Source organism: Dendropsophus ebraccatus, chromosome 2, assembly GCF_027789765.1.
Source record: "Dendropsophus ebraccatus isolate aDenEbr1 chromosome 2, aDenEbr1.pat, whole genome shotgun sequence".
NCBI lineage: Eukaryota > Metazoa > Chordata > Amphibia > Anura > Hylidae > Dendropsophus > Dendropsophus ebraccatus.
Window position 1 is genome coordinate 157,849,699 of NC_091455.1, and position 23,397 is coordinate 157,873,095.

Genomic DNA, 23,397 nt, shown 5'->3' on the forward strand with positions numbered 1-23,397 from the left:
TCTGTGAAAAATTTGGTCACTCTCGTGTTTTTTGTTAAAAACATCAAAATATCATGAAAAATAACAATTCTTTCCTGTTCTTTAAATATTAAACATACGCTATTCAGCATAAGGTAAAAATAACATAAATATTATATTCTCTGGGTCACTACGGTTAAGTTTATACTAAATTTTGATTATTATTATTATTATTACTTTTGCACAATAGAAACTATCTTCCTGGAAAAAAAGAATAAAAACTGTTGGCACATTGCAAGATCCATAGCGTTTTTTTTTTTTTTGTTTTTTTTTTATTATTATTATCTTTCGTAAGACAGAGCTGGCTTTGGTCTCATTTTTTGCGGGAAGATGTGTAGTTTTTTTTCTATTTTTCTTGTGTCATGCGATATGATTAATAAAATTAGTTTTATACATTGGGTCGTTACGGACGTGGCGATACCAAACCTTTATAGGTTTTATGTTTTTTTACCTGGTTTTATGTAATGTTTTATTATGTATAGGGAATATAATGCATTTTTATTATTTGGGGGGGGGGGATTTTTTGTGTAATTTGGGGCAAACATTTTTTTACTTTTACACTTGTGAACATTACTCTACATTAGTGTACACTAAGCAGTGATCTTTTGATCACTGTTACAATACACTGTATGGCTGTGTAGAGGCTTCACCCTGGCAATCCTGGGGGCCTTCAGAAGGCCCCTGGGATTGCCATGGTGACGATCGGAGGCCCGGACCTCGCTGCGGGACTTCCGATCAGGTGAGTATATTACTGCACCTGACCGGAACCCGTTACATGCCACTGTCATGACTTGACAGCGGCATATAACGGGTTAAAACTACCCAAAACGGTAAATTACCGCTTCGGGTAGTTGCAGCAGGAGATCAGCTGTCATGCTGACAGCTGAGCTCCTGCATCAGTACCATTTACTGTCCCTGCCGTACAGTACCATTCTGTCCCTGCCGTAAAAAGCCGACGAGGACAGAATAAAGCCCAGTAGTGACCACCATAAAAAGCCGATACAGCTTCACTAAGGGGTTAATTCTCTCCAATTTAGAGTAAAATTTGTCAAACAAGCACAAATAGATTAATACAATTTTGGTCATGTTAGTTCTTTGGGGGGATGGAAGAATGTGCGTGAGACATCCTATTAAATCAATGAGACAGGCTAAGCTTCAAGCGGAGTCTGCAGCGCCAACTTAGCTTGATATTCTGTGCTGATTTTGTATTGTGAACATAACCTTACACCTCCTTACTCCCTCTCACTCCCTCCTTACTCCATACCTGAGCCTGCTTTGGGACTTAGCATCCAGGTGTCAATTAAGCAGGGCTGTGGAGAGAGGAGCCTCTTTGTTCCAGAGAATAGAAGCAGTTAATCTACCACTGGTCTAGATCTACACATACATACATACATACATACATACATACATACATACATACATTATTTGCCTACCTTTCACTCTCTCTAATGTAATTACACTAACAGCATAGTCTGTGAGCTATGCTTTTCAAATATCTTCAGGAGTTAGGCAGACAATACAGCTTTTGGGCCTATGCTGCTTGCAAAGTTTCTGTTAAATGCCTCAATTGCTTTAGAAGGGTATACACCTTTTAATTATGGCATTCATGCTGAAGAGACCTGGATCCCAAGCTGAAACAAAAGCTATTCCATTGAAAGACTGGTTGTTTTGTCAGAACTGCATTATCTAACATAACAACCTTTACAGATACACCATGATCTTACATCTCTGGCAGGGAAGAGAATAAACCTATTATTAAAGGGTTATTCCACTTAAATACTTTTTATATTTTGCTGCCCATGGTGAGGCTAATGATTCATTCCATACTTATTATCTATTCAGTCTCCTTCCCTTCGTTCTGAGCTGCTACTTTTTGTTGAAAACATACAAACTCTGTGTGAACCTTTTGGTCTCCCCTTCCCCTTCCCCCCCCCCCCCCCCCCCCCCCCCCAATCCCTTCTCTTACCAGATGGCTGATGTAAACATGTCTCTATCTGCAACTTTGTAGCAACTCTGTAATGCCTGGAGGATTAATCACAGTGATTTTTATCAGCAGCTTGACCTCAGATAAACCATCCCAGCATTAGGGTTTGTGCACAGTATGGAATCCCAGCGGATCACCTGCCACGCATTCCGCTGCTTGCGGCCGCGCGCATCTCCTCTGGTCCCACAGGCCTAATTCTATGGTTTGCAAGATTCCGCCGTCTGCCTGAAGAATGTACCCACTCATTCCTCAGGCGGAAGGTGGAATCTGTCAAACCATAGAATGGAGTCCATGGGACCAGCGAAGATGCGTGCAGGGACAAGCTGCATAATCTGCGGCGGGTGATCCGCCAGGATTCCGTAGTTTGCACATACCCTTAAAGAGAAGCTACAAAGTTGCAGATAAAGTCTGCCAGGGACTTGTTTACATCAACTGTCTCAGAAGGGAGAGATGGAGGTGGAGAAAGAGAAATGCACACAGATTTTTGTGTCTTCAGCAGAAAGTAGCAGCTCAGATCTGGGGGAAGGAGACTGAATAGATAATAAGTATGGAATTCATTATTCTCACCATGGGCAGCAACATATAAAGTTTTGTTTCAGCAAAATACCCATTTTAAACTAAGCTTTAAAATTACAATATCTGGCTTTTAAATAAAGATTCATGTGGTGGTTGTACGGCCAATGTCTTAGTGAGATTTCTCTGTAGTAGTTTCACATTATTATTTGGATTGTATAAATCCATATGAGCACATGCTACTTCATATGATAAACATTTAAGCCCCAGGCGTCTTCATAGATGCAAGATACATGCAGTGTAATGTTGCTAATTGACAAATGCTGGCTGATCCCTTTTTTAACCCTTGTTTCTCTTTTCTGTTGCCTTGGGTTATTTAATTCACATAAAAAATTCTTATCAACATAATGAAAAATTCAGACTTTTTACTGTCAGTTAGAAATGAGCTGTTATAATCCACAGCATGACCGAAACACATAACTACACCTGCATTTGTGCTACTTAATGTTCGTTGCATATTATGTAAGCCATTTATTGTATTTTTTAGATTAATAACAGTGATTTATCTTTTAAAGGGGTACTCCATCAAAACATTTTTTATTTATTTATTTTTCAAATCGTTTGGTGCCAAAAAGTTATATAGATTTTGTTAAAGGACAACTCCCACAAAAATTTTTTTTTGCTCATTTAACACACATTACAAAGTTATATAACTTTGTAATGTGGTTAAATACCCGGCCTGGCCCCCTTCCCCCACTTTCGGACCCCCGACCCCCCACCCCGGAAGTTAAAGAATGTATACATTACCTATTACGATCGTCACGGTCCTCTTCTCCGGGGCGGCATCTGGTGACGACGACGTCAGAGCCGAGGGGCGGTCCGGGTCTTCTTCCTCCTCGGCGTCTTCATGCAAAGTGAATGGGGATGAAAAGGCTGCTGGTGCACATGCGCACCAGCAGCCTTTTCATTGGCTGGAGCGCATCACATGGCTTCCAGCTTGCTCAGCCCTGATTGGCTGAGCTTGCTGGAAGCCATGTGATGCACTCTAGCCAATGAAAAGGCTGCCGGTGCGCAAGCGCACTGGCAGCCTTTTCCATCCCCTGGACCCGGAAGTCAGAGACATCGCTGGATGGCGGACGGCGGCGACGGAGAGGCGGACGGCGGGCGAATCGAGTGGCGATCGTCACCGGAGAGATGGTGAGTATGGTGTCTGTGTGTGTCTGTGTTTTGTGTTTTTTTTGGGGGTCCCGCGGGAGTTGTCCTTTAATTACTAATGTTAAAAAAACTAAAAAATTCTTCAATTCCTTTTAAAGGTGCTGTATGTCCTGCAGGAAGTGGTGTATTCTTTCCAGTCTGAAAAAGTGCTCCCTCCTGCCACCTTTATCTATGACAGGAACTGTCCAAAGTAGAAGAGGTTTTCTATAGGGATTTATTACTGCTCTGGACTGTTCCTGACGGAGGTGGCAGCAGAAAGAACTCTTGTCAGACTGGAAAAAAAACTCCACTTCCTGTAAGCCATGTGGCAGCTGGTTAAAGGAGAAGTCCGGCAAAAAATTTTATTTAAGTATTGTATTGCCCCCCAAAAGTTATACAAATCGCCAATATACATTTATTATGGGAAATGCACATAAAGTGCTTTTTTTTCCCCTGCACTTCTGCATCAAGGTTTCACTTCCTGGATAAAATGGTGATGTCACGACCTGACTCCCAGAGCTGTGCGGACTGTGGCTGCTGGAGAGGATGATGGCAGAGGGGTGCTCGGTGCCCTGTGTCCCTCAGCGTCCCCCTGCCATCATTCTTTCCAGCAGCCACAGCCCGCACAGGTCTGGGAGTCGGGTCGTGACATCACCATTTTATCCAGGAAGTGAAGCCTTGATGCAGTAGTAAGTGCAGGGAAAAAAGCACTTTATGTGCATTTCCCGTAATAAATTAATATTGGTGATTTGTATAACTTTTGGGGGGCAATACAATACTTAAATAAAAAATTTTGCCGGAATTCTGCTTTAAGTGCCAGAAGACTTCAGATTTTATTATTTTTTTTAAGTAGAAGTAATTTGCAAGTCTGTCGGTTTCTGGTACCAGTTGATTTGGGGGGAAAAAAATAAATCTTTCACTGGACTCCGGGGTACACCTATAAACTATGCCTCTTTCACGCAGAAGTATTTTGTGTGATAATTTGCATCAGTACTTGTGAGACAAAACAGGAAACTTCACTAAAAAGGATCACTAATAGCATTTGCTTTAGCATGATTCACCCCTGGCACGATATAGAATATAAAGGAACTAATGCTACACTTACACTGAACGTTAATTCGCCCGATCGTACGATTAACGACTTCAAAGTAACTATTTTTCTTTTATAACGATCAGCGTTTAGACGGAACGATATATTGTACTGAAAATTTGTTTTGCGATCGCTTAAGCATATCTCGCACATAGGTAAAATAGGTTAACGACTGTTTACACGGAACGATCTGCGAATTTTTTACGAACAACGATTTAAGAACATGTTCAAAGATCAAAATGAACGATTTCTCGCTCGTCGTTCGATCGTTGCGTTTACACGTACGATGATCGTTCAAATTCGAACGTTATCGTGCAAATTCGCAAGATAATCGTTCCATGTAAACGCAGCATAAAAAATGTGTATTGTCTTCAGCTCTTTCCTATGACAACGCGTCATCCTCTGATAGCTTAAAGATGAAATGGATAATTAATAAAATGGATGGTTATTAGATTATGAGCACACATTTGAGAAACCCATTTTTCGTTAGAGTTCCCCTTTACTATGGACACGTATATTAGCCTTTCAACTAAGGTTTTCCTTTTTTGTCCCATTTGATAACATTCATTGCAGTTAACATAGGACACCTGAATAAAGCAGTTTTATGACTGATTGTAGCCTTTGACAAATAAACAAGTCATGCTTATCATATACTTTTGTCTAGCTGCTTTAACTAGCAGTGTGTTGTGTATTACATTGCTCTATTAAATAGCCTTTGTAGTGGCATATAGATGGATAAATGCCTGCATAAAATAATTACCATTCATTGGATTAGTGGTTATCTGATATTAATCATCCAAGATAAATCCCTGAGGAGGAGAATTCTGATTATTAAGTTAGCTCCTTTTCATGTATATGTCATATAAAATTAGTCTTGTTTAAGCTAAGATAAAAATAATCTGTTTTTATATGTTTGATCTTATCATATGTGTTCAATTATTTAGCTCAAATCTTCTGTGGATCTGTAGCATAAAATCCACTGCGATAAGGGTAGCTACACACACTATATAGGGTTCAGCCTCCAGACAATCCACTCTCAATACATGTTTCAGCTGGGAAATAAGTTCTATCATATGGGGTGTTTACACAGATTTTTAAAGTCAAAACCAGCAATGGATTTGAGAAGAGTCGAAATCTTAGTCTTTTCTTTAGGACCTGTTCCATGTTTATAGTCTGTTCCTGGCTTTGGCTTAAAAAATCTGTCAGATAAATCCACCGCTTCTTCAATCAGCCCCCTAATTTGTATATCCATCTTCAGAAATCTTGTTATGGTAGTTGCAGGAAGGTAATTTTTTCCTTTTTAACGCTAGGGTTCTGTATTGTAAAATGTAGGATTTGTATCTTTTAACTCCTTAGTGGGTGCTAATACGGCTTTTTAGGGCGCTTGGGTCTTATTTTGACCTCAATGGCTTTCTACTGCCGGGTCAGAATAAGTGTTTGCGCACTCCTGCTCCAGCATCGCAGGAGAGCTGATCTTCTGCTGCAACTACCCGGAGTGGTAATTTACGATTCATGACCGTGGCATGTAAGGGTTCCAGTGGGGTTGGCAACTATATTCGCCTAATCGTAAGTCCCGCTGCAAGGTCCAGGCTTGCAATAGCCTCCATGGCAATCATGTGGCTGTGTATGCCAACATATACAATATACTGATAAAAGTGGTAGTGCAGTGTATTTTAACAGTGATCAGAAGATCACTTGTTAATGTACACGTGTGTGTAAAAAAAAATAAAAGTTTGCAATCAAACATAAAAAAAAACCCTAACCCTAATAAAAATGCATTGTATCCTCCATATATAATAAACGGTTACATAAAACACTTAAAGGAGAAGTCCGATGAAGGTTTTTATTCAATTATTGCCCCCCAAAAGTTATACAAATCACCAATATACACTTATGGGAAATGCTTATAAAGTGCTTTTTTCCCTTCTCCTACTGTGTCAAGGCTTCACTTGCTGGATAAAATGGTGATGTCACGCCCCGACTCCCAGAGCTGTGCGGGCTGTGGCTGCTAAAGAGGATGATGGCAGCTCTGGGAGTCGGGTCGTGACATCACCATTTTATCCAGGAAGTGAAGCCTTGATGCAGTAGTAAGTGCAGGGAAAAAAGCTTTTTGGGGGACCATTATCAAACATGGTATACAGTGAAACTGGCTCAGTTGCCCCTAGCAACCAATCAGATTCCACTTTTCATTCCTCTCTTTGGAAAATAAAAAAAAGTGTTCTCTGATTGGTTGCTAGGGGCAACTGAGCCAGTTTCACTGTATACCATGTTTGAAAAATCTCCCCCTATCTGTGTATTTCCTGTAATAAATGTATGTTGGTGATTTGTATAACTTGTGGGGGGCAATACAATACTTTAATAAAAAATTTTTGCCGGACTTCCCCTTTAAACACAAACTGTGTGTGTGTGTGTGTGTGTGTGTAGAGATATCATATATATATATATATATATATATATATATATATATATATATATATATATATATATTAATGTGTATGAGATTTTTTTTTTTTTATTAATTATATGGAATATGTGTATATGGTATCAATAAAAACTATACATTAAATACTGCTCTAGCATGCAAAAGATAAGAACGCTATAGATCTTGGAGAATACAATTGTTTGTTTTTCTACCGCACATTGTACCTGTACCATGTCAAGTTGTTTCTAATGAGATATTAAGGGGGTACTCCGTAGAAAAAAACGATAGTTTTTAAATGAACTGGTGTCTAAAACAAGCCAGCAGTGTGCAGTTTAGCTCAAGAGAGGTAAGGTATGCCTACAGAAAACAAATTTGTCATTTTTATGTTTGTGTTTTTTTTTTTTCATTTTTGTCAAGTCCATAAGGTCTATTGCTTTATTCAACACATGCTGGGAGTTTTCCTGGCTTATAAGCAGTACATGTTCATAGACAGAGTCTGAGTGCGTTTATACAGAAAGATTTATCTGCCAGATTTTAAAAGCCAAAGCCAGGAATGGATTTGAAAGAGAATTCTCTGGTTTCCTTTATGACCTGATCCCTGTTTATAGTCTGTTCCTGGCTTTGGCTTCAAAGATCTGTCAGATAAATCTGTGTAAACGCACCATTAGGGTCCTATTACATGGGCTGATCAATAATGTAAGCTAAGCAGATTGATGCTCGTTTACTCGGCCTATTAAACTGCTCAATGATTAACCAGGGCTACATGAACATCATTAGTGATGTACGTGCAACCCTTGCCCTAAACTATTATACATTGCCTCTGGTTTTCTCCTGCATTTTGCTCTCACTCCTGGTGCTCTGCTGTAGCTTCTGAGTGGCCTCTCTGGGCTGACAGGCTGCTCACTAGCTGGGACCAGCAGCCACGGTGCCAGGAGTGAAAGCAGAGGGCAGGAGTGTGGCAAGGTAATGTCTAACAGTTTATTCATTGTTAGCCATGCATCACTATTACACAAAGTGATACATGGTCAGTGGCCGATCATTTTAGGTCTGGACCTAAATACATGATCAGCCGATGTTCTCATTGGCTGAACATTGTCTTTATGACATGGAGCGATGTTCGGACAATTATTACTGTGTGATAGGGCCATAACACCAAACAAAATGTGTAAGGATACAAATGACTCCTTTATTTTATTGCATCTGCTGACCTCTAAGATGTACATGTAATTTCAGTTTGTTCTACACTGCTGAGTGTTTAGGTAAATTATTGTGCTTTATATATTTAAGTAACACTTTGTATTTTAAACAGATAGTATGCAACAGTTTGTCTTCAGTGAGACCGAGACACCAGTGTTTCGATATCCTTCAGAATGCGGTTACAAAACATTTGGTAAGCTCTTCTGAAATGTTTTCCTTTTTGTGTCCTGTTAAAGGGGTTGTCCATAGAGCAGAAGACAGCTGAAACTTACTTTCACCTTTTTTACATCTTGGAAGTAAGCCTTCAAAAGAAGCAGCTCTCCGGAAAACCCCTTTAATATCTTCCTTTATGTGTTATTAAAGGGTTACTCCCTTTTAATTTGTTTCATATCAACTGTTAGAAAGTTATACAAATTTGTAAATTACTACTTTTATCAAATCTCAATCCTTCAAATAGTCAGTTGCTATATTTTTTACAGGAAGGGGTGTTTTCTTTCCAGTCTGATATGAGTCTCTGCTGCCGCCACCTCTGTCCATGACAGGAACTGTCCGGAACATAGGTGGCAGCAGACAACATATCAGACTGTAAAGAAAACGCCACTTTCTGCAGGTAATACAGTGGCTGATAACTACTTGAAGGATTGAGATTTTTTTTTTAAATTCTTTATAAACATTTTCAAAATTTTTCTTTTTGTGTACTGGTATCATTGCATATAACAGATAACAATGGGTAATGCAAACCGCATAACCACAAAAACATATGCAAGCATAGTAATACAACAGCAATATAAGTGACAGAATGTCCAAAACAAGACACAACAGTAGGCTTCAAGCCAGCATAATCACCCTGGGTACATCGTAGGGTTCAAGAGAAAGCCGCCCAAGAGCTCTATACCGCAAGCAATCGTTTATAGTCATCTGTACCCTCAAAGACCGTCCAAGCAGCCCATGGGGCCAGAGAACGTCTAGCAGTATCTCGCAGGGACGCTGTCTGCTCCTCCATCCTCTGGATCTCCGCCACCTTCCGAATCCAGTGGCCAACGGAAGGGGGAGTTGTGGACTTCCAGTGCGCCGTTACACAGGCTCTAGCTGCGTTTACCAGGAATCTGAGCAGAGACTTTTTATACGATTTGATCAGGATCTCAGACAGGTGCAGGAGATAGAAGGCCGGGTCATAAGGCACCTGCATCCCTAATTTATTAGTAATGACATCATGGACACCCTCCCAGAAGGATCGCAACACCGGGCAGGACCAAAACACATGCAAGATAGTACCTTCTTCCTGAGTTTTTTTTTAATTAAAATAATTTACAAATTTGTATAACTTTACACCAGTTGATTTGAAAACCATTTTTCTTTGTTAGAGTACCCCTTTAACTTTTTATTTTATAACGGGCTATAAACACTTTATTGGTTGGTAATAGCTTGACATTTATTGGATTTGTTGGGCTAACGTAGTCTTTTGGTCAGTTTTTGTAGCCAAAACCGGGAATGGAACCAAAATACTACATGTGGACACAGCTTTCTAAATTGTCTTACTGGTTTGTAGTTTTAAGCCGGGAAACTTGCTATGTACCTGCGGCTTGGCTTGCATAGCCTAAAAAGTGTTTTCCTGCCACTAACATTTCATAGCATATTAATACCTTATTTGTCCCACCTTTTGAGCCCTCGCTAAGACTGTTGTGCTCTTTTGAGTTCCTAGCTTCTTTTGCTCCTATTAGCTCTTTTATTCTATTCTTCTATTACACAGGACGATTATCGTCCGAATACGGCCGATAATCGTTCCGTGGAATAGGGCCTTTAGTCTATGGTAAACTCAGAGCAAACACAAGTTGTTCTTAAGCTATGTTTTTGACATGGATGACATTTTAGCAGGGATGGAGTGAGGGGAGAATGCACAATAAGAAGGAAGCATTGGACTTTAAAAGAGAAGTCCATCAAAATTTTTTATTAAAGTATTGTATTGCCCCAAAAGTTATACAAATCATCAATATACACTTTTTACGGGAAATGATTATAAAGTGTTTTTTTCCCCTGCACTTACTACTGCATCAAGGCTTCACTTCCTGCCCTGTGTCCCCCTGCCATCATCCTCTCCAGCAGCCACAGCACGCACAGCTCTAGGAATCTGCTCGTGACATCACCATTTTATCCAGGAAGTGCAGGGAAAAAAAGCACTTTATAAGCATTTCCCATAATAAGTGTATATTGGTAATTTGTATAACAAAGCAGAAGCCTCTAACCTACTGATATGTCCCTATAGGGCAGAGGGCACTATTTTCGGTATATTAGCAGTTTGGTTATAGGGAATGTGTCATCAGAAAATGACTTATTGTTTAAAGTGAATATACCAGTAGTGCATTCGCTTTTAGATTTTAACATGGACAGAACGGCGTCGGCGTGGGGAAGCCGGTGCCGCTGTCCTTTCTTTGAACCGCAGTCCGGTTCCTATGTATGGTGCTGTTCAATTCCCAGGCACCAGCTGGGGGTGAAGCACTGGAGGCGGGCTGGCTGGCCCCCTTTTAGAGGAACCCCATCTGATACAGTTCCATCGATTCTAATGGAGCAGCTTCATAGAGGGGCCTCCCATTGGGGATGGCCTGATCCACCTCCAGTGCTTGACCCCCGGCCAGTGCCCCGTAATAAAACGGCGCTGGAACCGGGACGCAGCTAAAAAAAACTAACAAAAAAAGACCATGGCATCGGCTTACCCACGCTGCTTCTATCCATTTGAAAATCTCAAAGCAAATGTACTGCTGATACATTTGCTTTAAATAAGATTTTTAGGTTAAACATTTTAAGGGTGCGTTCACACCTACCGGATCCGCAGCTGAGTTTGCAGCGAAATCAGCTGCGGATCCTGTACTGTGAATCTCAATGGGTCCCATACACGCAGCGGATCCGCTGCCTGCTTACAGCCCCGGCCCCCTTAAACACCCACACGTCTGATCGCCGCCCCTCTCTCTATATTACAAAATCCTGATATTTTATATTTTTTTTTAGTTTTTATTCTCACCTTTTGTGGATAAAACAAAGCTGTGACTCTCTGTGGTGATAATAGAAGGCTCTGTATAGCATTGCAGCAACATTTGACACCAGTAGAAGGTGGAGACAATAGCAGCTCCCTGTGGAATGACATTTTCGAAGGTCACAGAGCACACTGTAATGTCTATTGTCTTTGCCCATGAGTCTAGCAAGGCCAGACTGCAGCAACGATCGCTGTGTTCTTGCAGCCATTAACATGCAGTGGTATCAGATGCACATCTCCTGTTTAGATAAGATGTGCTGCTGATAACGCTGATTGTTACAGCCCCACAAAAGATCAAATTAGCCAATGTGTGGGTGTTTGCTCACTCGAGGCTGATCCCTGGTGCTTTTGCACAGACTGATTATTGGCCTTTACCTGATGTAATGGGAAACAGCTAGGGATGAGCGAACCTCGAGCATGCTCGAAGCGACCCAAACCCAGCATTTGATTAGCAGTGGCTGCTGAAGTTGGATAAAGCCCTAAGGCTATGTGGAAAACATGGATATAGTCATTGACTGTATCCATGTTTTCCAGACAACCTTAGAGCTTTATCCAAGTTCGGCAGCCCCAGCTATTCAAATATCGAACGTTCGGGTTCGGATCGACTCGAACCCGGTTCACTCCTCTCTAGAAACAGCACAACATATGTATGTTAAAACTCTTATCCTCATGGTGATTGCCAATGACAGCAGGAAGTGCTCAGTGCAGAAATATCTTTTGATGTTACTGTAAGGGTTCTCCTGCTCTGGACAGCCCCTGCTGTAACAAATGCAGATGTCTCTAAAAGCTCCAGCATTGAGAGCTGCCTCCTGAGAACGGCCAGGATCTGAATAACCCCTGATCCCAGCTGCTTTAACCCTTTACTATGGTTTGTGTCCACATCATGATTATAAAGGGGACTCTCATTGAACACTGGGGAAATAAAACTGCTTTCAGTGCTGGGGATCTACAGAGTACCTTGTGGCTAGCTGTTCTTTTGTACTTTTAGTAGAGTGATGTATAGATTTAACTTAATTGCATGTTTTTTTTCCCTCCCTCACAGGGTGGCTTGGTGGTAATTCCTGACAGTACCATTGGGTCTATTTTGCATGCTGTTAACAGTCTTCTTGACCAAAGTTGCAACCCAACTGAGAGTTTTCATGTGTTCTTGGCTTCCAGCTGTTACAGTATTTTCAATTTCTTGTTGACAATTGAGAAGGATGGTGAACATGTACTGAAAAGGTATTTAAAAACAATAATTTGGGCAAGTTATTCACTAGCCACTGGATAGGCAATAAACAGTTTTTGGGATCATTAGGGGGTCTCTGCAGATATGAGAAGACCCCTTAAAAGATCGAGTTCACCTTTTACACTGGTGGTCAGGTTTCAATAACTGATACTCAGAATTATCTTGACCATTTCTGCAAAAGTGCAGTCATAGTGGTTATCACCTTTTACCACATCTTAGCAATTCATGGTATGATATTAATGTGTTATCTATGCTGGCTGGGAAATTACTTCCATCTGAAAGCTGATCATTGACTTTTGCAAACCACAAAATAGAAAATAAATGTGTGAGACTAGAACATCTTTGCCATATACTTCTGGATTAGATGTGGGGAGAGCAGCAAAAGCTATAAAAAGGCCTATCCAAATTGGAGTAAAACTGACTTGAAGGGACACCACTGTGGTGTGAGAGCTATTTTGCATATCCTTCCCAGATTTTCTAGGCTGGATCGTTAAGGCACTTTTTAGTTTTCACTGCAAAGTTAGGGCAGAGATACTCCAAGCCACGGCTGTTGGGCACAGGGCTGCAAGTTTTCAAGTTTTTTAAGGACAATAACTGCATCACCTGCCGAACGGACCCCAGGACAGATCTTGGATTAAAAGTAGCTGTCCGAAGGTACAAGTGGTTTGGGGGGGACAGATTGTGGGTACAGAGTCGATTTAAGTCTCCACACGTCTTTATGATGGATTCTACTTAAAGCGACTGATACACCCCCCCCCCCCCCCAAAAAAAAATAAAACCACTTGTACCATCGGAAAGCTGCTTTTAATCCAAGATCTGTCCTGGGGTCCGTTCGGCGGTTGATGCAGTTATTGTCCTAAAAAACAACTTTTAAACTTGCAGCCCTGTGCCCAACGGGAGTATCTGTGCCCTAACTTTGCACCACCCTTCCGTCCCTCCTCCCCACCCTCTTCATTATTTGGAATGCCACTGGAACATTTTCTCCTGTCTGAACATTGCACAGGTGCCTTAACAATCCAGCTCATGTTCAGTATTTACACAGCTGATGAATAGGAGACAATCTGCCTGGAGCATTCCCAATGATGGGGAGGAGGGACAGAGAGGTTTTGCCAGCCTAATGCATACACAATCTAAGCCACGGCCATTGGGCACGGGGCTGCCAGTTTAAAAGTTGTTTTTAGGACAATAGCTGCATCACCTGCCGAACGGACCCCAGGACAGATCTTGGAATAAAAGCAGCTATCCGAAGGTTAAAGCAGTTTGGAGGGGTCAGATTGTGGGTACAGAGTCGCTTTAAGGACTAGTATCCTTTTAACCCATGTTAATAGGTCTCTCCCTACCCATCCAACACCCTCCTCTGCATTGATGAAGGGGCAATAACCGTGAAACAGCTGTCTGCAGATGTGCAGTCTTTCCTTTTGGAGCTTCTTAGCGTAGCATATTTCCTTAGTAAATGTTCTAATCAGGGCCGTGGAGTCGGTAAGCCGCAGCTCCAACTCCTGAATTTTATCAGGACCGACCAACTCTGACTCAGACTCCTGCTCCTTCATAAATGGCCAGTCATATACCAGGGGAGTTATTTATCACACTGGCTCAGCAGCTTCTCCCTAATGTCCTACATCAGTGATTTTCAACCAGTGTGCCGTGGCACACTAGTGTGCCGCGACACATGGTCGGGTGTGCCGCGGGGAAAGTTCCCCAAACTATGGTGCCCCTGTGAAACAAGAGAAAACAATGGGGGAGAGAAACCTGGGCATGGGGGAGAAACAGGGGAGAGAAGCATGGGGGAGAGAAACATGGGGATGGGGGAGAGAAACGGGAGAGAAACATGGGAATGGGGGAGAGAAACAGCGGAGAGAAGCAGGGGGGAGAGAAGTATGGTGGAGAGAAGCATGGGGGAGAAGTATGGTGGAGAGAAGCACAGGAGAGAAGCAGGGGGGAGAAGTATGGTGGAGAGAAGCAGGGGGAGAGAAGTATGGTGGAGAGAAGCACAGGAGAGAAGCAGGGGGGAGAAGTATGGTGGAGAGAAGCAGGGGGGAGAGAAGTATGGTGGACAGAAGCACAGGAGAGAAGCAGGGGGAAGTATGGTGGACAGAAGCACAGGAGAGAAGTAGGGGGGAGAAGTAGGGGGGAGAAGTATGGTGGAGAGAAGCACAGGAGAGAAGCACAGGGGGGAGAAGAAAATAGGCTCAGGTTTCACACTGAGTGAGTATAAATACATTTAGAATCTATATTATTAACTATATGTATAATATGTACTGTTTTAGTGTCATTTTGTGCCATTTTGGTTGGTGGTGTGCCCCGGGATTTTTTAAGTATAAAAAGTGTGCCGCGGCTCAAAAAAGGTTGAAAATCACTGTCCTACATGATCCAGGGGCAATTTCTGAGGGAATGAGGAAAGCTGTAAAGCAGATTCTCCTGTGTGTGTGGATACAGCTAGTCTCCAGCCTCTATGTCCTGAACTACTCACAACTAGACTAGATAGAGCAGGTGGTCTTTCCCTGCTGACAATCTTCTATGTTTCTAACTAAATATTCACCATACACACAGAAACACTGCTAACAATGCCGGATACCTGTAATATAGAGGTCAGCCATAGTGATATAGAGGGGGTCACTATGGGTGTGGGGGCATGCCATAGCATGTACACACACACACACACATACACAGTCTGCTGCCTCCATAGTGTGCACACATATACACAGCCTGCTGCAGCCATAGCATACACAGCCCGCTGCAGCCATAGCATACACACACACAGCTGCAGCCATAGAACACTAAGGAAAAACACCACATTGAGGACAGATGTTACTCCTACACTACTTATGTCTCCTCTTTATTATACAGGATATCTTCATATTACACTGTTGCTCATATACAGTCATCCAGGAAGAAAACGGCACAGATCTCCCCCACACAAAGGACTCTTCCAGCTCAGAAACAACCCCCCCCCCCCTTATCTAAAAGGGGCAGTGTTCTATTAGAATGTTGCTCAAAATATATATTGATGAGCAAAACTTTTTTATAAAATTCATAATAAAACTCAATTCTAAATTGTTCTAAGATTTTTTTTTTTTTTTAATTAAAGCTGGAGTCAGAGTTGGTACATTTTTTTTCGACTGCACAACTCCAACTCCACAACCCTGGTTCTAAGACTTCTAGAATGAAACGCTAACTTGAAGTGACATTACTTTGCCTAAGTGGTGTGAGAGCTATGTTGCATATTCTTTCTTCCTCAATTTATCTGGGCTTGCACATGCACAGGTCACATTGTAGTAGGGAAGAGAATAATTTACTTTGATGAACAAATCACATAGAGTCCATACCTTGATGTTTCTATTTCAGGAGGATGTTTTTTTGTTAGAGGAGTAATGCAGATGTTATTAGGAAACAAACAAACTACTAATGTGTTTTTTTGTGATGCGCAGTCTTCTGCTAGTCTCCGTTAACGCGCCTCCAGCAATGAAGTTCTTTTTAATCTTTTTATTTAGTAAATATCAGTTAAATATACTCTTTCCCTTTGCAGGGATTCTCTATGGGGAGAATGCATTTCCTTACTGTCTTTGCTGCCAAATGTTCTAAAGCTGATGCTGCAGAATCTTCAGGTTAGCAGAGCATGCCAGGAAGAGCTACCTGTGATTGCCCAGCTGCTTCGTCTCCTTCTCCAAAACACTCAACTAAGAAGTCACATGATGACAAATGCATTTCTAGTTCAACAGACCCTTCAAGATGTTATGGTATGATAAGTGTAATAAGTGAGATGTTCATGGTGTAAATTGCTAATGACAAATGTGTCCTTAACTGGACATTTCTAGTAACACTACATTCAAATCTTAGGCTACATTCACACGTCTGCAATCCACGACCGCATTCATTAGACAGTTGTGAGGTGTGCTGTGCTAAGACTTGCCCGCCCCTTTTTTTTTTTTTTTTTTTGAGGCACAGATCTCAACTCTGTAATACACATAGTTGAGTGAACAGGGCCATTTAGCCTTTCAAAGTATTGGGTCTGTATTCTGTTGGTAAGTGAATACAGAACTACGGAATATGCGTCTAAAAGAGGTCTAAGACTCTTTTGGGAACACTGGAATAGAAATTTATACTAAGTATGTCTTAAGGCTTGATGTATAATGAAGTTTTTCCTAGGCACACTGACAAATTATAGGTTGACTTTCAAAATTTATTCGCTAAAAGATTCTTTCAAATTTAGAGGCACTGTCATGATCTTTTTTTAAAGAAATCAATAAGGGTTGTGATCACAAGCAGTTTTGCAATATACTGGCTTTATATTTTCTTTCTTTATTTTTAAGGGTACAAACACACACAGCAGATACGCAGCAGATTTGATACTGTGTTCAGTTATTTAGATCTAATCTGCTGCGTATCGCAGCAGTAAATACGCAGCGTATAAGCTGTGTGTGTTTGTACCCTAAATCAGTGTTTTATATATGGCCACTGGGTGTCTCCCTTCACTGCGCATGTGTACAGCTACTGCACGTCCACACTGAATAGCATAGAATCCTGGTGGTGCTTGCATTGTATGGTCAGCTCTCCTGTCACACAGCAACAAAACATCTGTGAACCACCACAGTGACACTATACTAACTTGTTGCATACCAAAGAGCATTGTCTCCTGAGAAGCATGCATAGTTGATAATATAATTAATCTATGTTAATTGCCCTCAGTTTATATACAACCTGCATGATGAACAGGTGTCTTTTCTTACGTGAGCATCCCCAAACAAAGAAACAGCACAGGCACATCTAAGCTGCACATCAAAAATAAATTTAACATAGAATCGTACTATACAAAATACTAGGGAGCAGGTGGAAGGGACATGCACTTAAAATACAAAGTCAAGTACCCCCAAACATATAGCTAGCCCTTTTAAAAACACCACATTGATACCTTACAAATAATACATAGTATTATATACATAGTGGAGGATAATAACATATATAGTGGAGGATAAGGCAGTATCCAAAAATTTGTAGTACATATATCACTGTGTGTGTAAAAAGGCAAGGGGCCAGGAGGGGAAAGAGCACTCCATGGCATCCTTAGGAAGTGTGATGGTGGTCATACCGTTTTTCTTTACATAGTTAATAAGGTTAAAAAATAAAAGACTCCAAGCTAAACCTACAGAAACCCTACTGTGTTGATCCAGAAGAAGGCAAAAGCTTTCATGAGGCAGATTCCAGTTGGGCCATCACAGGGAGAAAAATTTAAGAATTAATCCCTGCATCAACACCCTATCACATGAAATCTAATGCCCATAACATCTAACATCTATTGTGGGTAAAGGATTTGAGGGGTTTATAAGAGATTCTATACCGGAGTAAAAATAATCTAACATAGGACCAGCATGGGTTTATGAGGGATCAGTCTTGTCAGGCGGATCTAATTAGCTTTTATGAGGAGGTCATTTATAGACTGTGTGAGACTGTAGATGTTGTGTATCTGGACTTCAAAGGCATTTCCTGTGTTGTGTGAAGGGATGGTCTATAAAACGAGGATGCTGGAACTAGGGGAAAATATATGTAAATAGACAAGTAACTGGCTCAGTGATAGGAAAGAGCATGCTCGAGTCGTTCCGAACCCGAACTTTCGGCATTTGATTAGCGGTGGCTGCTGAACTTGGATAAAGCCCTAAGGCTATGTGGAAAACATGGATATAGTCATTGGCTGTATCCATGTTTTCCAGACAACCTTAGAGCTTTATTCAAGTTCAGCAGCCCCAGCTAATCTAATACCGACCGTTCGGGTTCAGATCCACTCGAACCCGAACCCGGTTCGCTCATCTCTACCTACAGACCCACATGAGCCCTTTTTTTTTTTTTTTTGCGCCACTATTTGTTCTTTACAATGACAGACTTACAGGGGTTATCTAGCACTACAAAAACATGGCCACTTTTGCCCCGCTTTTGTCTCCAGATTGGGTGGGGTTTGAAACTCCGTTCCATTGAAGTAAATGGAGCTTAATTGCAAACCACACGATATATCTTACCGTCTAAACGCTGATCATTATAAAAAAAAATTGTTACTTCGAAATCGTTAATCGTGCGATCGGGCCAATTATCGCTCCGTGTAAACTTAGCATAAGGGCCCTATTACACCAAAAGATGTCTGACAGATTATCTGACAGATTTTTTTCAGCCAAAGTCAGGAACGGACTATAAACAGAGAACAGGTCGTAAAGATAAGACTGAGATTTTTCCTCTTTTCAAATCCATTCCTGGCTTTGGCTAAAAAAAAATCTAAAATCTGTCAGACATCTTTTGGTGTAATAGGGCTTTTAGTCGTTCATAACTGGTGGGTGTAGCATAGTTAAAAAAAATAAATAAAACGAGCCAGCAGTGAAGGCACTCTGTGAGTAAGAATCTTATCATAAACATTACTCTAGTCTTACAAAAAGTTTGTAAAGGTGGCCAATCCCTTTAACTTAAGTTTTCTTTCTATTTAGAATATGAAGAGCTGTGAAATTCAAGAACAGTGGCTTACAGATCTACAATACTGCTTCAATGTTTATCTCATGAAACAGATCCAAGAATAGGACTTTTTAAGGAAGTTGGACTCTATCCACATTAATGAACGTCTTAAATAAAATTTGAATTTTGACAGGTGCTGGACAAGAACAAATGCAGATTGTTAGCCTTTTTTCTGTTCAGATAATTTTAATGGCTTTGTTTTTTTTCTTATGTATAGGTAGTTCTTTTATGCTTTCCATCACACATGCACATACTAAGTACAACCAGCTTTCTCATTCATTACATTGTGTTGGGTGGCACATATATCTATAATATTTGGAACAAACTTTAGCCAAGAAATATTCAAGATCTAGACATAAGAATTGTAAAGGTCTATGTAAAAGATTTCCTTTGTGGCAATTTTTTTATAGTTCCAATGTTTTTAGATTTATAAAATTAAAAAAATGAAGCAACTTTGCAACTTTATTGAAAATCTCCCATCATGTGGTGGGTGTGCAGCTCTTCTAAGAGCTATATGCTTGCATGGTTTCTGTCTATAAATATCCTGTGTAGTCTGCTGCTGCTGTAATTTTTTTTTGTTTGTTTTTGTAGATGCATTGACATAATAAAAAAGTGGTTGCAAAGGTGTACGCTTTGAAGGGGTTTTCCCAAGATTACTAAATAGGATGGCTGATAAGTATTTGATTGGTTGGGGTATGACCAGTGGGACTCCACCAACCATGAGAATATGATCCCTTGTACCCTGTGTGAATGGAGCAGTGGATATGCTGTAACTGTCCTGATCGTTAAACGCCTTTAAGTAAAATGCAAGCATAGCATTTTTCTTTTTGCTGTTTTCATTGTGTAGGTTCAGCATTCAGCCATGTTCACACAGTCTTTTTTAGTAATATAATGGCCGTTGTTTTGAGCACCAAATAACGGCTGTTTAACATACTTTGACAGCATGGCGGCCATTGGTTTATTATTTAAGTTTAGGTTGAATGATGGCCACTTTCAACTCCCTTTTGGGTGTGGCTATTAAAGGTCCATTGAATTTTGTTGAAAAGATGGTGAAAGGACAGCCCAAAAAAAATAAAAAAAAATAACTGTGGATTCTGCTTAAAATTCCACCCATAAAATATGAATAGAGCAATTGTGTTTAATGGGATTTCCACTCACAGCAGAATTTTCTGCCACGCATCATCTTGTTGCCCAACGTATTGACATGTCCATTCTTTGGGCGGATTCTGCCTAAATCCCATAAAAGTCCATGGGGCTTGAATTCTGCTTAAGGGGAGTAAATTCAAGCAGAAAACGTTCCCCTTCAATTCCTCGCCTATTCCTCAGTGTGCACATCCCCTAAATGTCCGTAGCGTTAATTTGATGGCAACTGCAAACAACGCCGGTTATTCTATGCATTGTGTGAACTAACGGATGATGTTTCCATATACTTCAATGGAAATCACTGAAGACTGAAAACAATGGACATTATTTTGATTATCAAATAACGGACATTATTTTAGTTTAAAAAAAAAAAAGTGTGTGAACATGGCCTTAAAGTATTTTCTTGACTTAAAGGGAAATTCTTGTCAAAATTTGTTAATTACCTATAGGTAATCAATATCAGATCACTTGGGTATCAACACCCAGCACACCTGCTAATTAGCTGTTTGCTAGAGCTGCAGCTCCAGCACACACTAAGGGCCCTTGCACACTGAGTAAAAGGTGGAGTCTGCACAGTGGATTTCGCTTGTCATTTTGCCTGTCCTTCTTTTGCTTCAATGGTACTTCTCTTGCACGTCTGCTCTCCGCTCAAAGAATTAACATGTTCATTCTTTGAGCGGAGAGCAAAGATACACAAGAAATCCCATTGAAGCAACAGGACAGGCAGAATGACAAGCAGAATCCGCCGTGCAAACTCCACTCGTAAATTTCGCCTCTTACTCGGTGTCCAAGGACCCAGGGAAAAAGCTGGAAGCATAGTGGCCCTGCTGGGTTCCTGAAGCTGAGTGTGTTGTAGCTGTACTGGGTTACTCCAGCTCAGCTGCCATTCAGAGAGAGAATCTGCACTGTTTCTGTGTATACAAGGGCCATGGCTCTGGCAAACAGCCAAAAAATGGTAAGACATTCTGCATCATTGCTATGTTCACACGCTGTAATACAATGGCCGTTGTTCAACAACAGCGAAGGGACTGGTCGGTATGCAATTACTATTTGGATTGCGGGCACCTTTTGGGTGTGTCCGCAATCTAATGACCACAGTGTATATGACTTTACACTGGGAGTCATACTTTACACTGTGTGCACGGACTATTTTCTACAGCCGCTGTTAACCAAACTGCGGCCCTAGAAAATAGACACGTAAATTATTATCTGCAGCTGCCTCAAACCGATATTGATGATCTGTTCTGAGAAATTCAATCTTTGGCCATAAAAGAATTTAAAATAACCAACATATACAACATTCTAATACAAAAAAAAAATTTTATTCTGTAATTGACTGCTCTAGGACTGTAATAGATTGATACTAAACTACAAATAGATTCTAAATTACAAAGTCCATATAATTTTATAAGGGTGCCTATATGATGCACATATGTACAGCGTCAATACTCTAACTTTCCTGAGGTCAACAACTATGTGCACTGTTTATTTCTGTAATGTGTAACTGTGTAAAAGCAACCTCTTACCTCAGCTGTAAAGTATGCAACTCATTTACTTTGCTGAAATTTTTTTTTTATATATTCTAGTTACTAGTGATTTCAAAATGTTTTTCTCTTCTTTTTGCCAAACTTGTCAGTTTTTATCTCCAATTTTTTGCCTTTGGCAAAATGAAGTTTACTGTAGATAAAAATTCAAACATGTTTCAGTGAAAATGGCATCTAATGTACAGAAAGCTTGTCTCAAGTGGTTAAATAAAATGTGCTTTTTAATGTTTGTTGTTTAATTGGCTCAGTTTAAGTACACTTTACTGTAAAAGAAAAATATACATTAACATTGTTTAATAAAGCACAACTGCATGTGCGGGGGAACTGTATGGATATGGGACACACTGTAATGAAGCAGCTGGGCAGCACATATTCATACAGTTCCCCCACTCCCAGCATCATATGAGGGGGGTTGGGCGACTGCTCCATTATATCTGGGACCAGCCCCTGAGGTAATTTCCACATATTCACAGTTCCCTTGGTAAAGAGTGCCTAATTATTTAAATTTTTCTCTTAACTAAGATGCTCCATACACCTTATTAGTTTAGTTGCCTGTCTCTGTACCTTTTTCATCCCCAGGACATCCTTTCTATAAACTGGTGCCCAAAACTGAACAGCATACTCTAGATGCGGTGGCACAAAAGCTTTATACAGTAGTATTATGTCCCTGTTCCGAGAATCAATGTCCTGTTTTATTACATGACAATTGATATTGCATGTTTTGTAGTTTGCAGTACACTTAAAGGCCCTTTAAGAAAATGCCCGTCTGTTGGCTGATTTTGATCTTTTGTGTCTATTGTTATCTGCTGCACATTTCTCTGTGTGAACATGAGACATGCGGCTTTTAATGGCAACACAATTTGTCAAATTGTGCAAAAGGACATATAGTCCTTCTCTAGCAGTAACTCCCCTAGGACATATGTAGTTTATGCACCTGGGTACTAGTAACCTGCATGCATCATGTGTCCACATTGAACCTCATTTGCTAAGTGGATGTACAAACGCTTAGGGGGGCATTTATTAAGTCTGGTGTTTTTTACGCCGGACTTATAAATGCCCCCGCAGCTCTGGCGCTGCATGTAGAGGCGGACTGCCTCTACATAAATCCCGTACGCACCGCCGAAAACCTACGCCAGCTGAGGACTGGAGTAGGTTTTCAGCGTACATTTGGGCGGAACGGATGGTAAATCGCGCGGACTCTGAGTCCGCGCCCTCTGTTCCGCCCACTACACGCCCCGTTTCCGCCCCCCCTGGCGTACTCGGCGGAAAGTGCCGATTTGCAAATATTTTATTCGCAGATCGGCCATTTGCGTATAAAAAAAAAAATACGCAAATGGGCACTTTCCGCCAAAAATCATCCGTTCGCCGGATGATACATGTGGCCCTTAGTGCATCCAAGTCCATATGCAACATCATCAATAGACTGGACTGTATTGCAAAGCTTGGAGCCATCCACTTGGCTTCTCTTCTAAGAAGCAACCTGTAGGTAGTGTCTCCTGGTATATGTAGGCCCTTTCTGTAGACCGGACCCCACTACTTGTTGACCA

General features: G+C 40.9%; 1 protein-coding gene across 1 annotated transcript in view; it reads left to right on the top strand.

Annotated features, from left to right (window-relative positions):
• Positions 1 to 22,075, top strand: part of TEX10 (testis expressed 10) — a 52,825-nt gene extending 30,750 nt beyond the window's left edge. The window contains exons 11-14 of the mRNA XM_069958564.1: positions 8,531 to 8,611; positions 12,489 to 12,667; positions 16,201 to 16,411; positions 19,139 to 22,075. Of these exons, the coding sequence (XP_069814665.1) occupies positions 8,531 to 8,611; positions 12,489 to 12,667; positions 16,201 to 16,411; positions 19,139 to 19,228 (561 nt within the window). The 3' untranslated portion in view covers positions 19,229 to 22,075. The remainder of the gene's footprint in view (positions 1 to 8,530; positions 8,612 to 12,488; positions 12,668 to 16,200; positions 16,412 to 19,138) is intronic.
• The last annotated feature ends 1,322 nt before the right edge of the window (positions 22,076 to 23,397 follow it).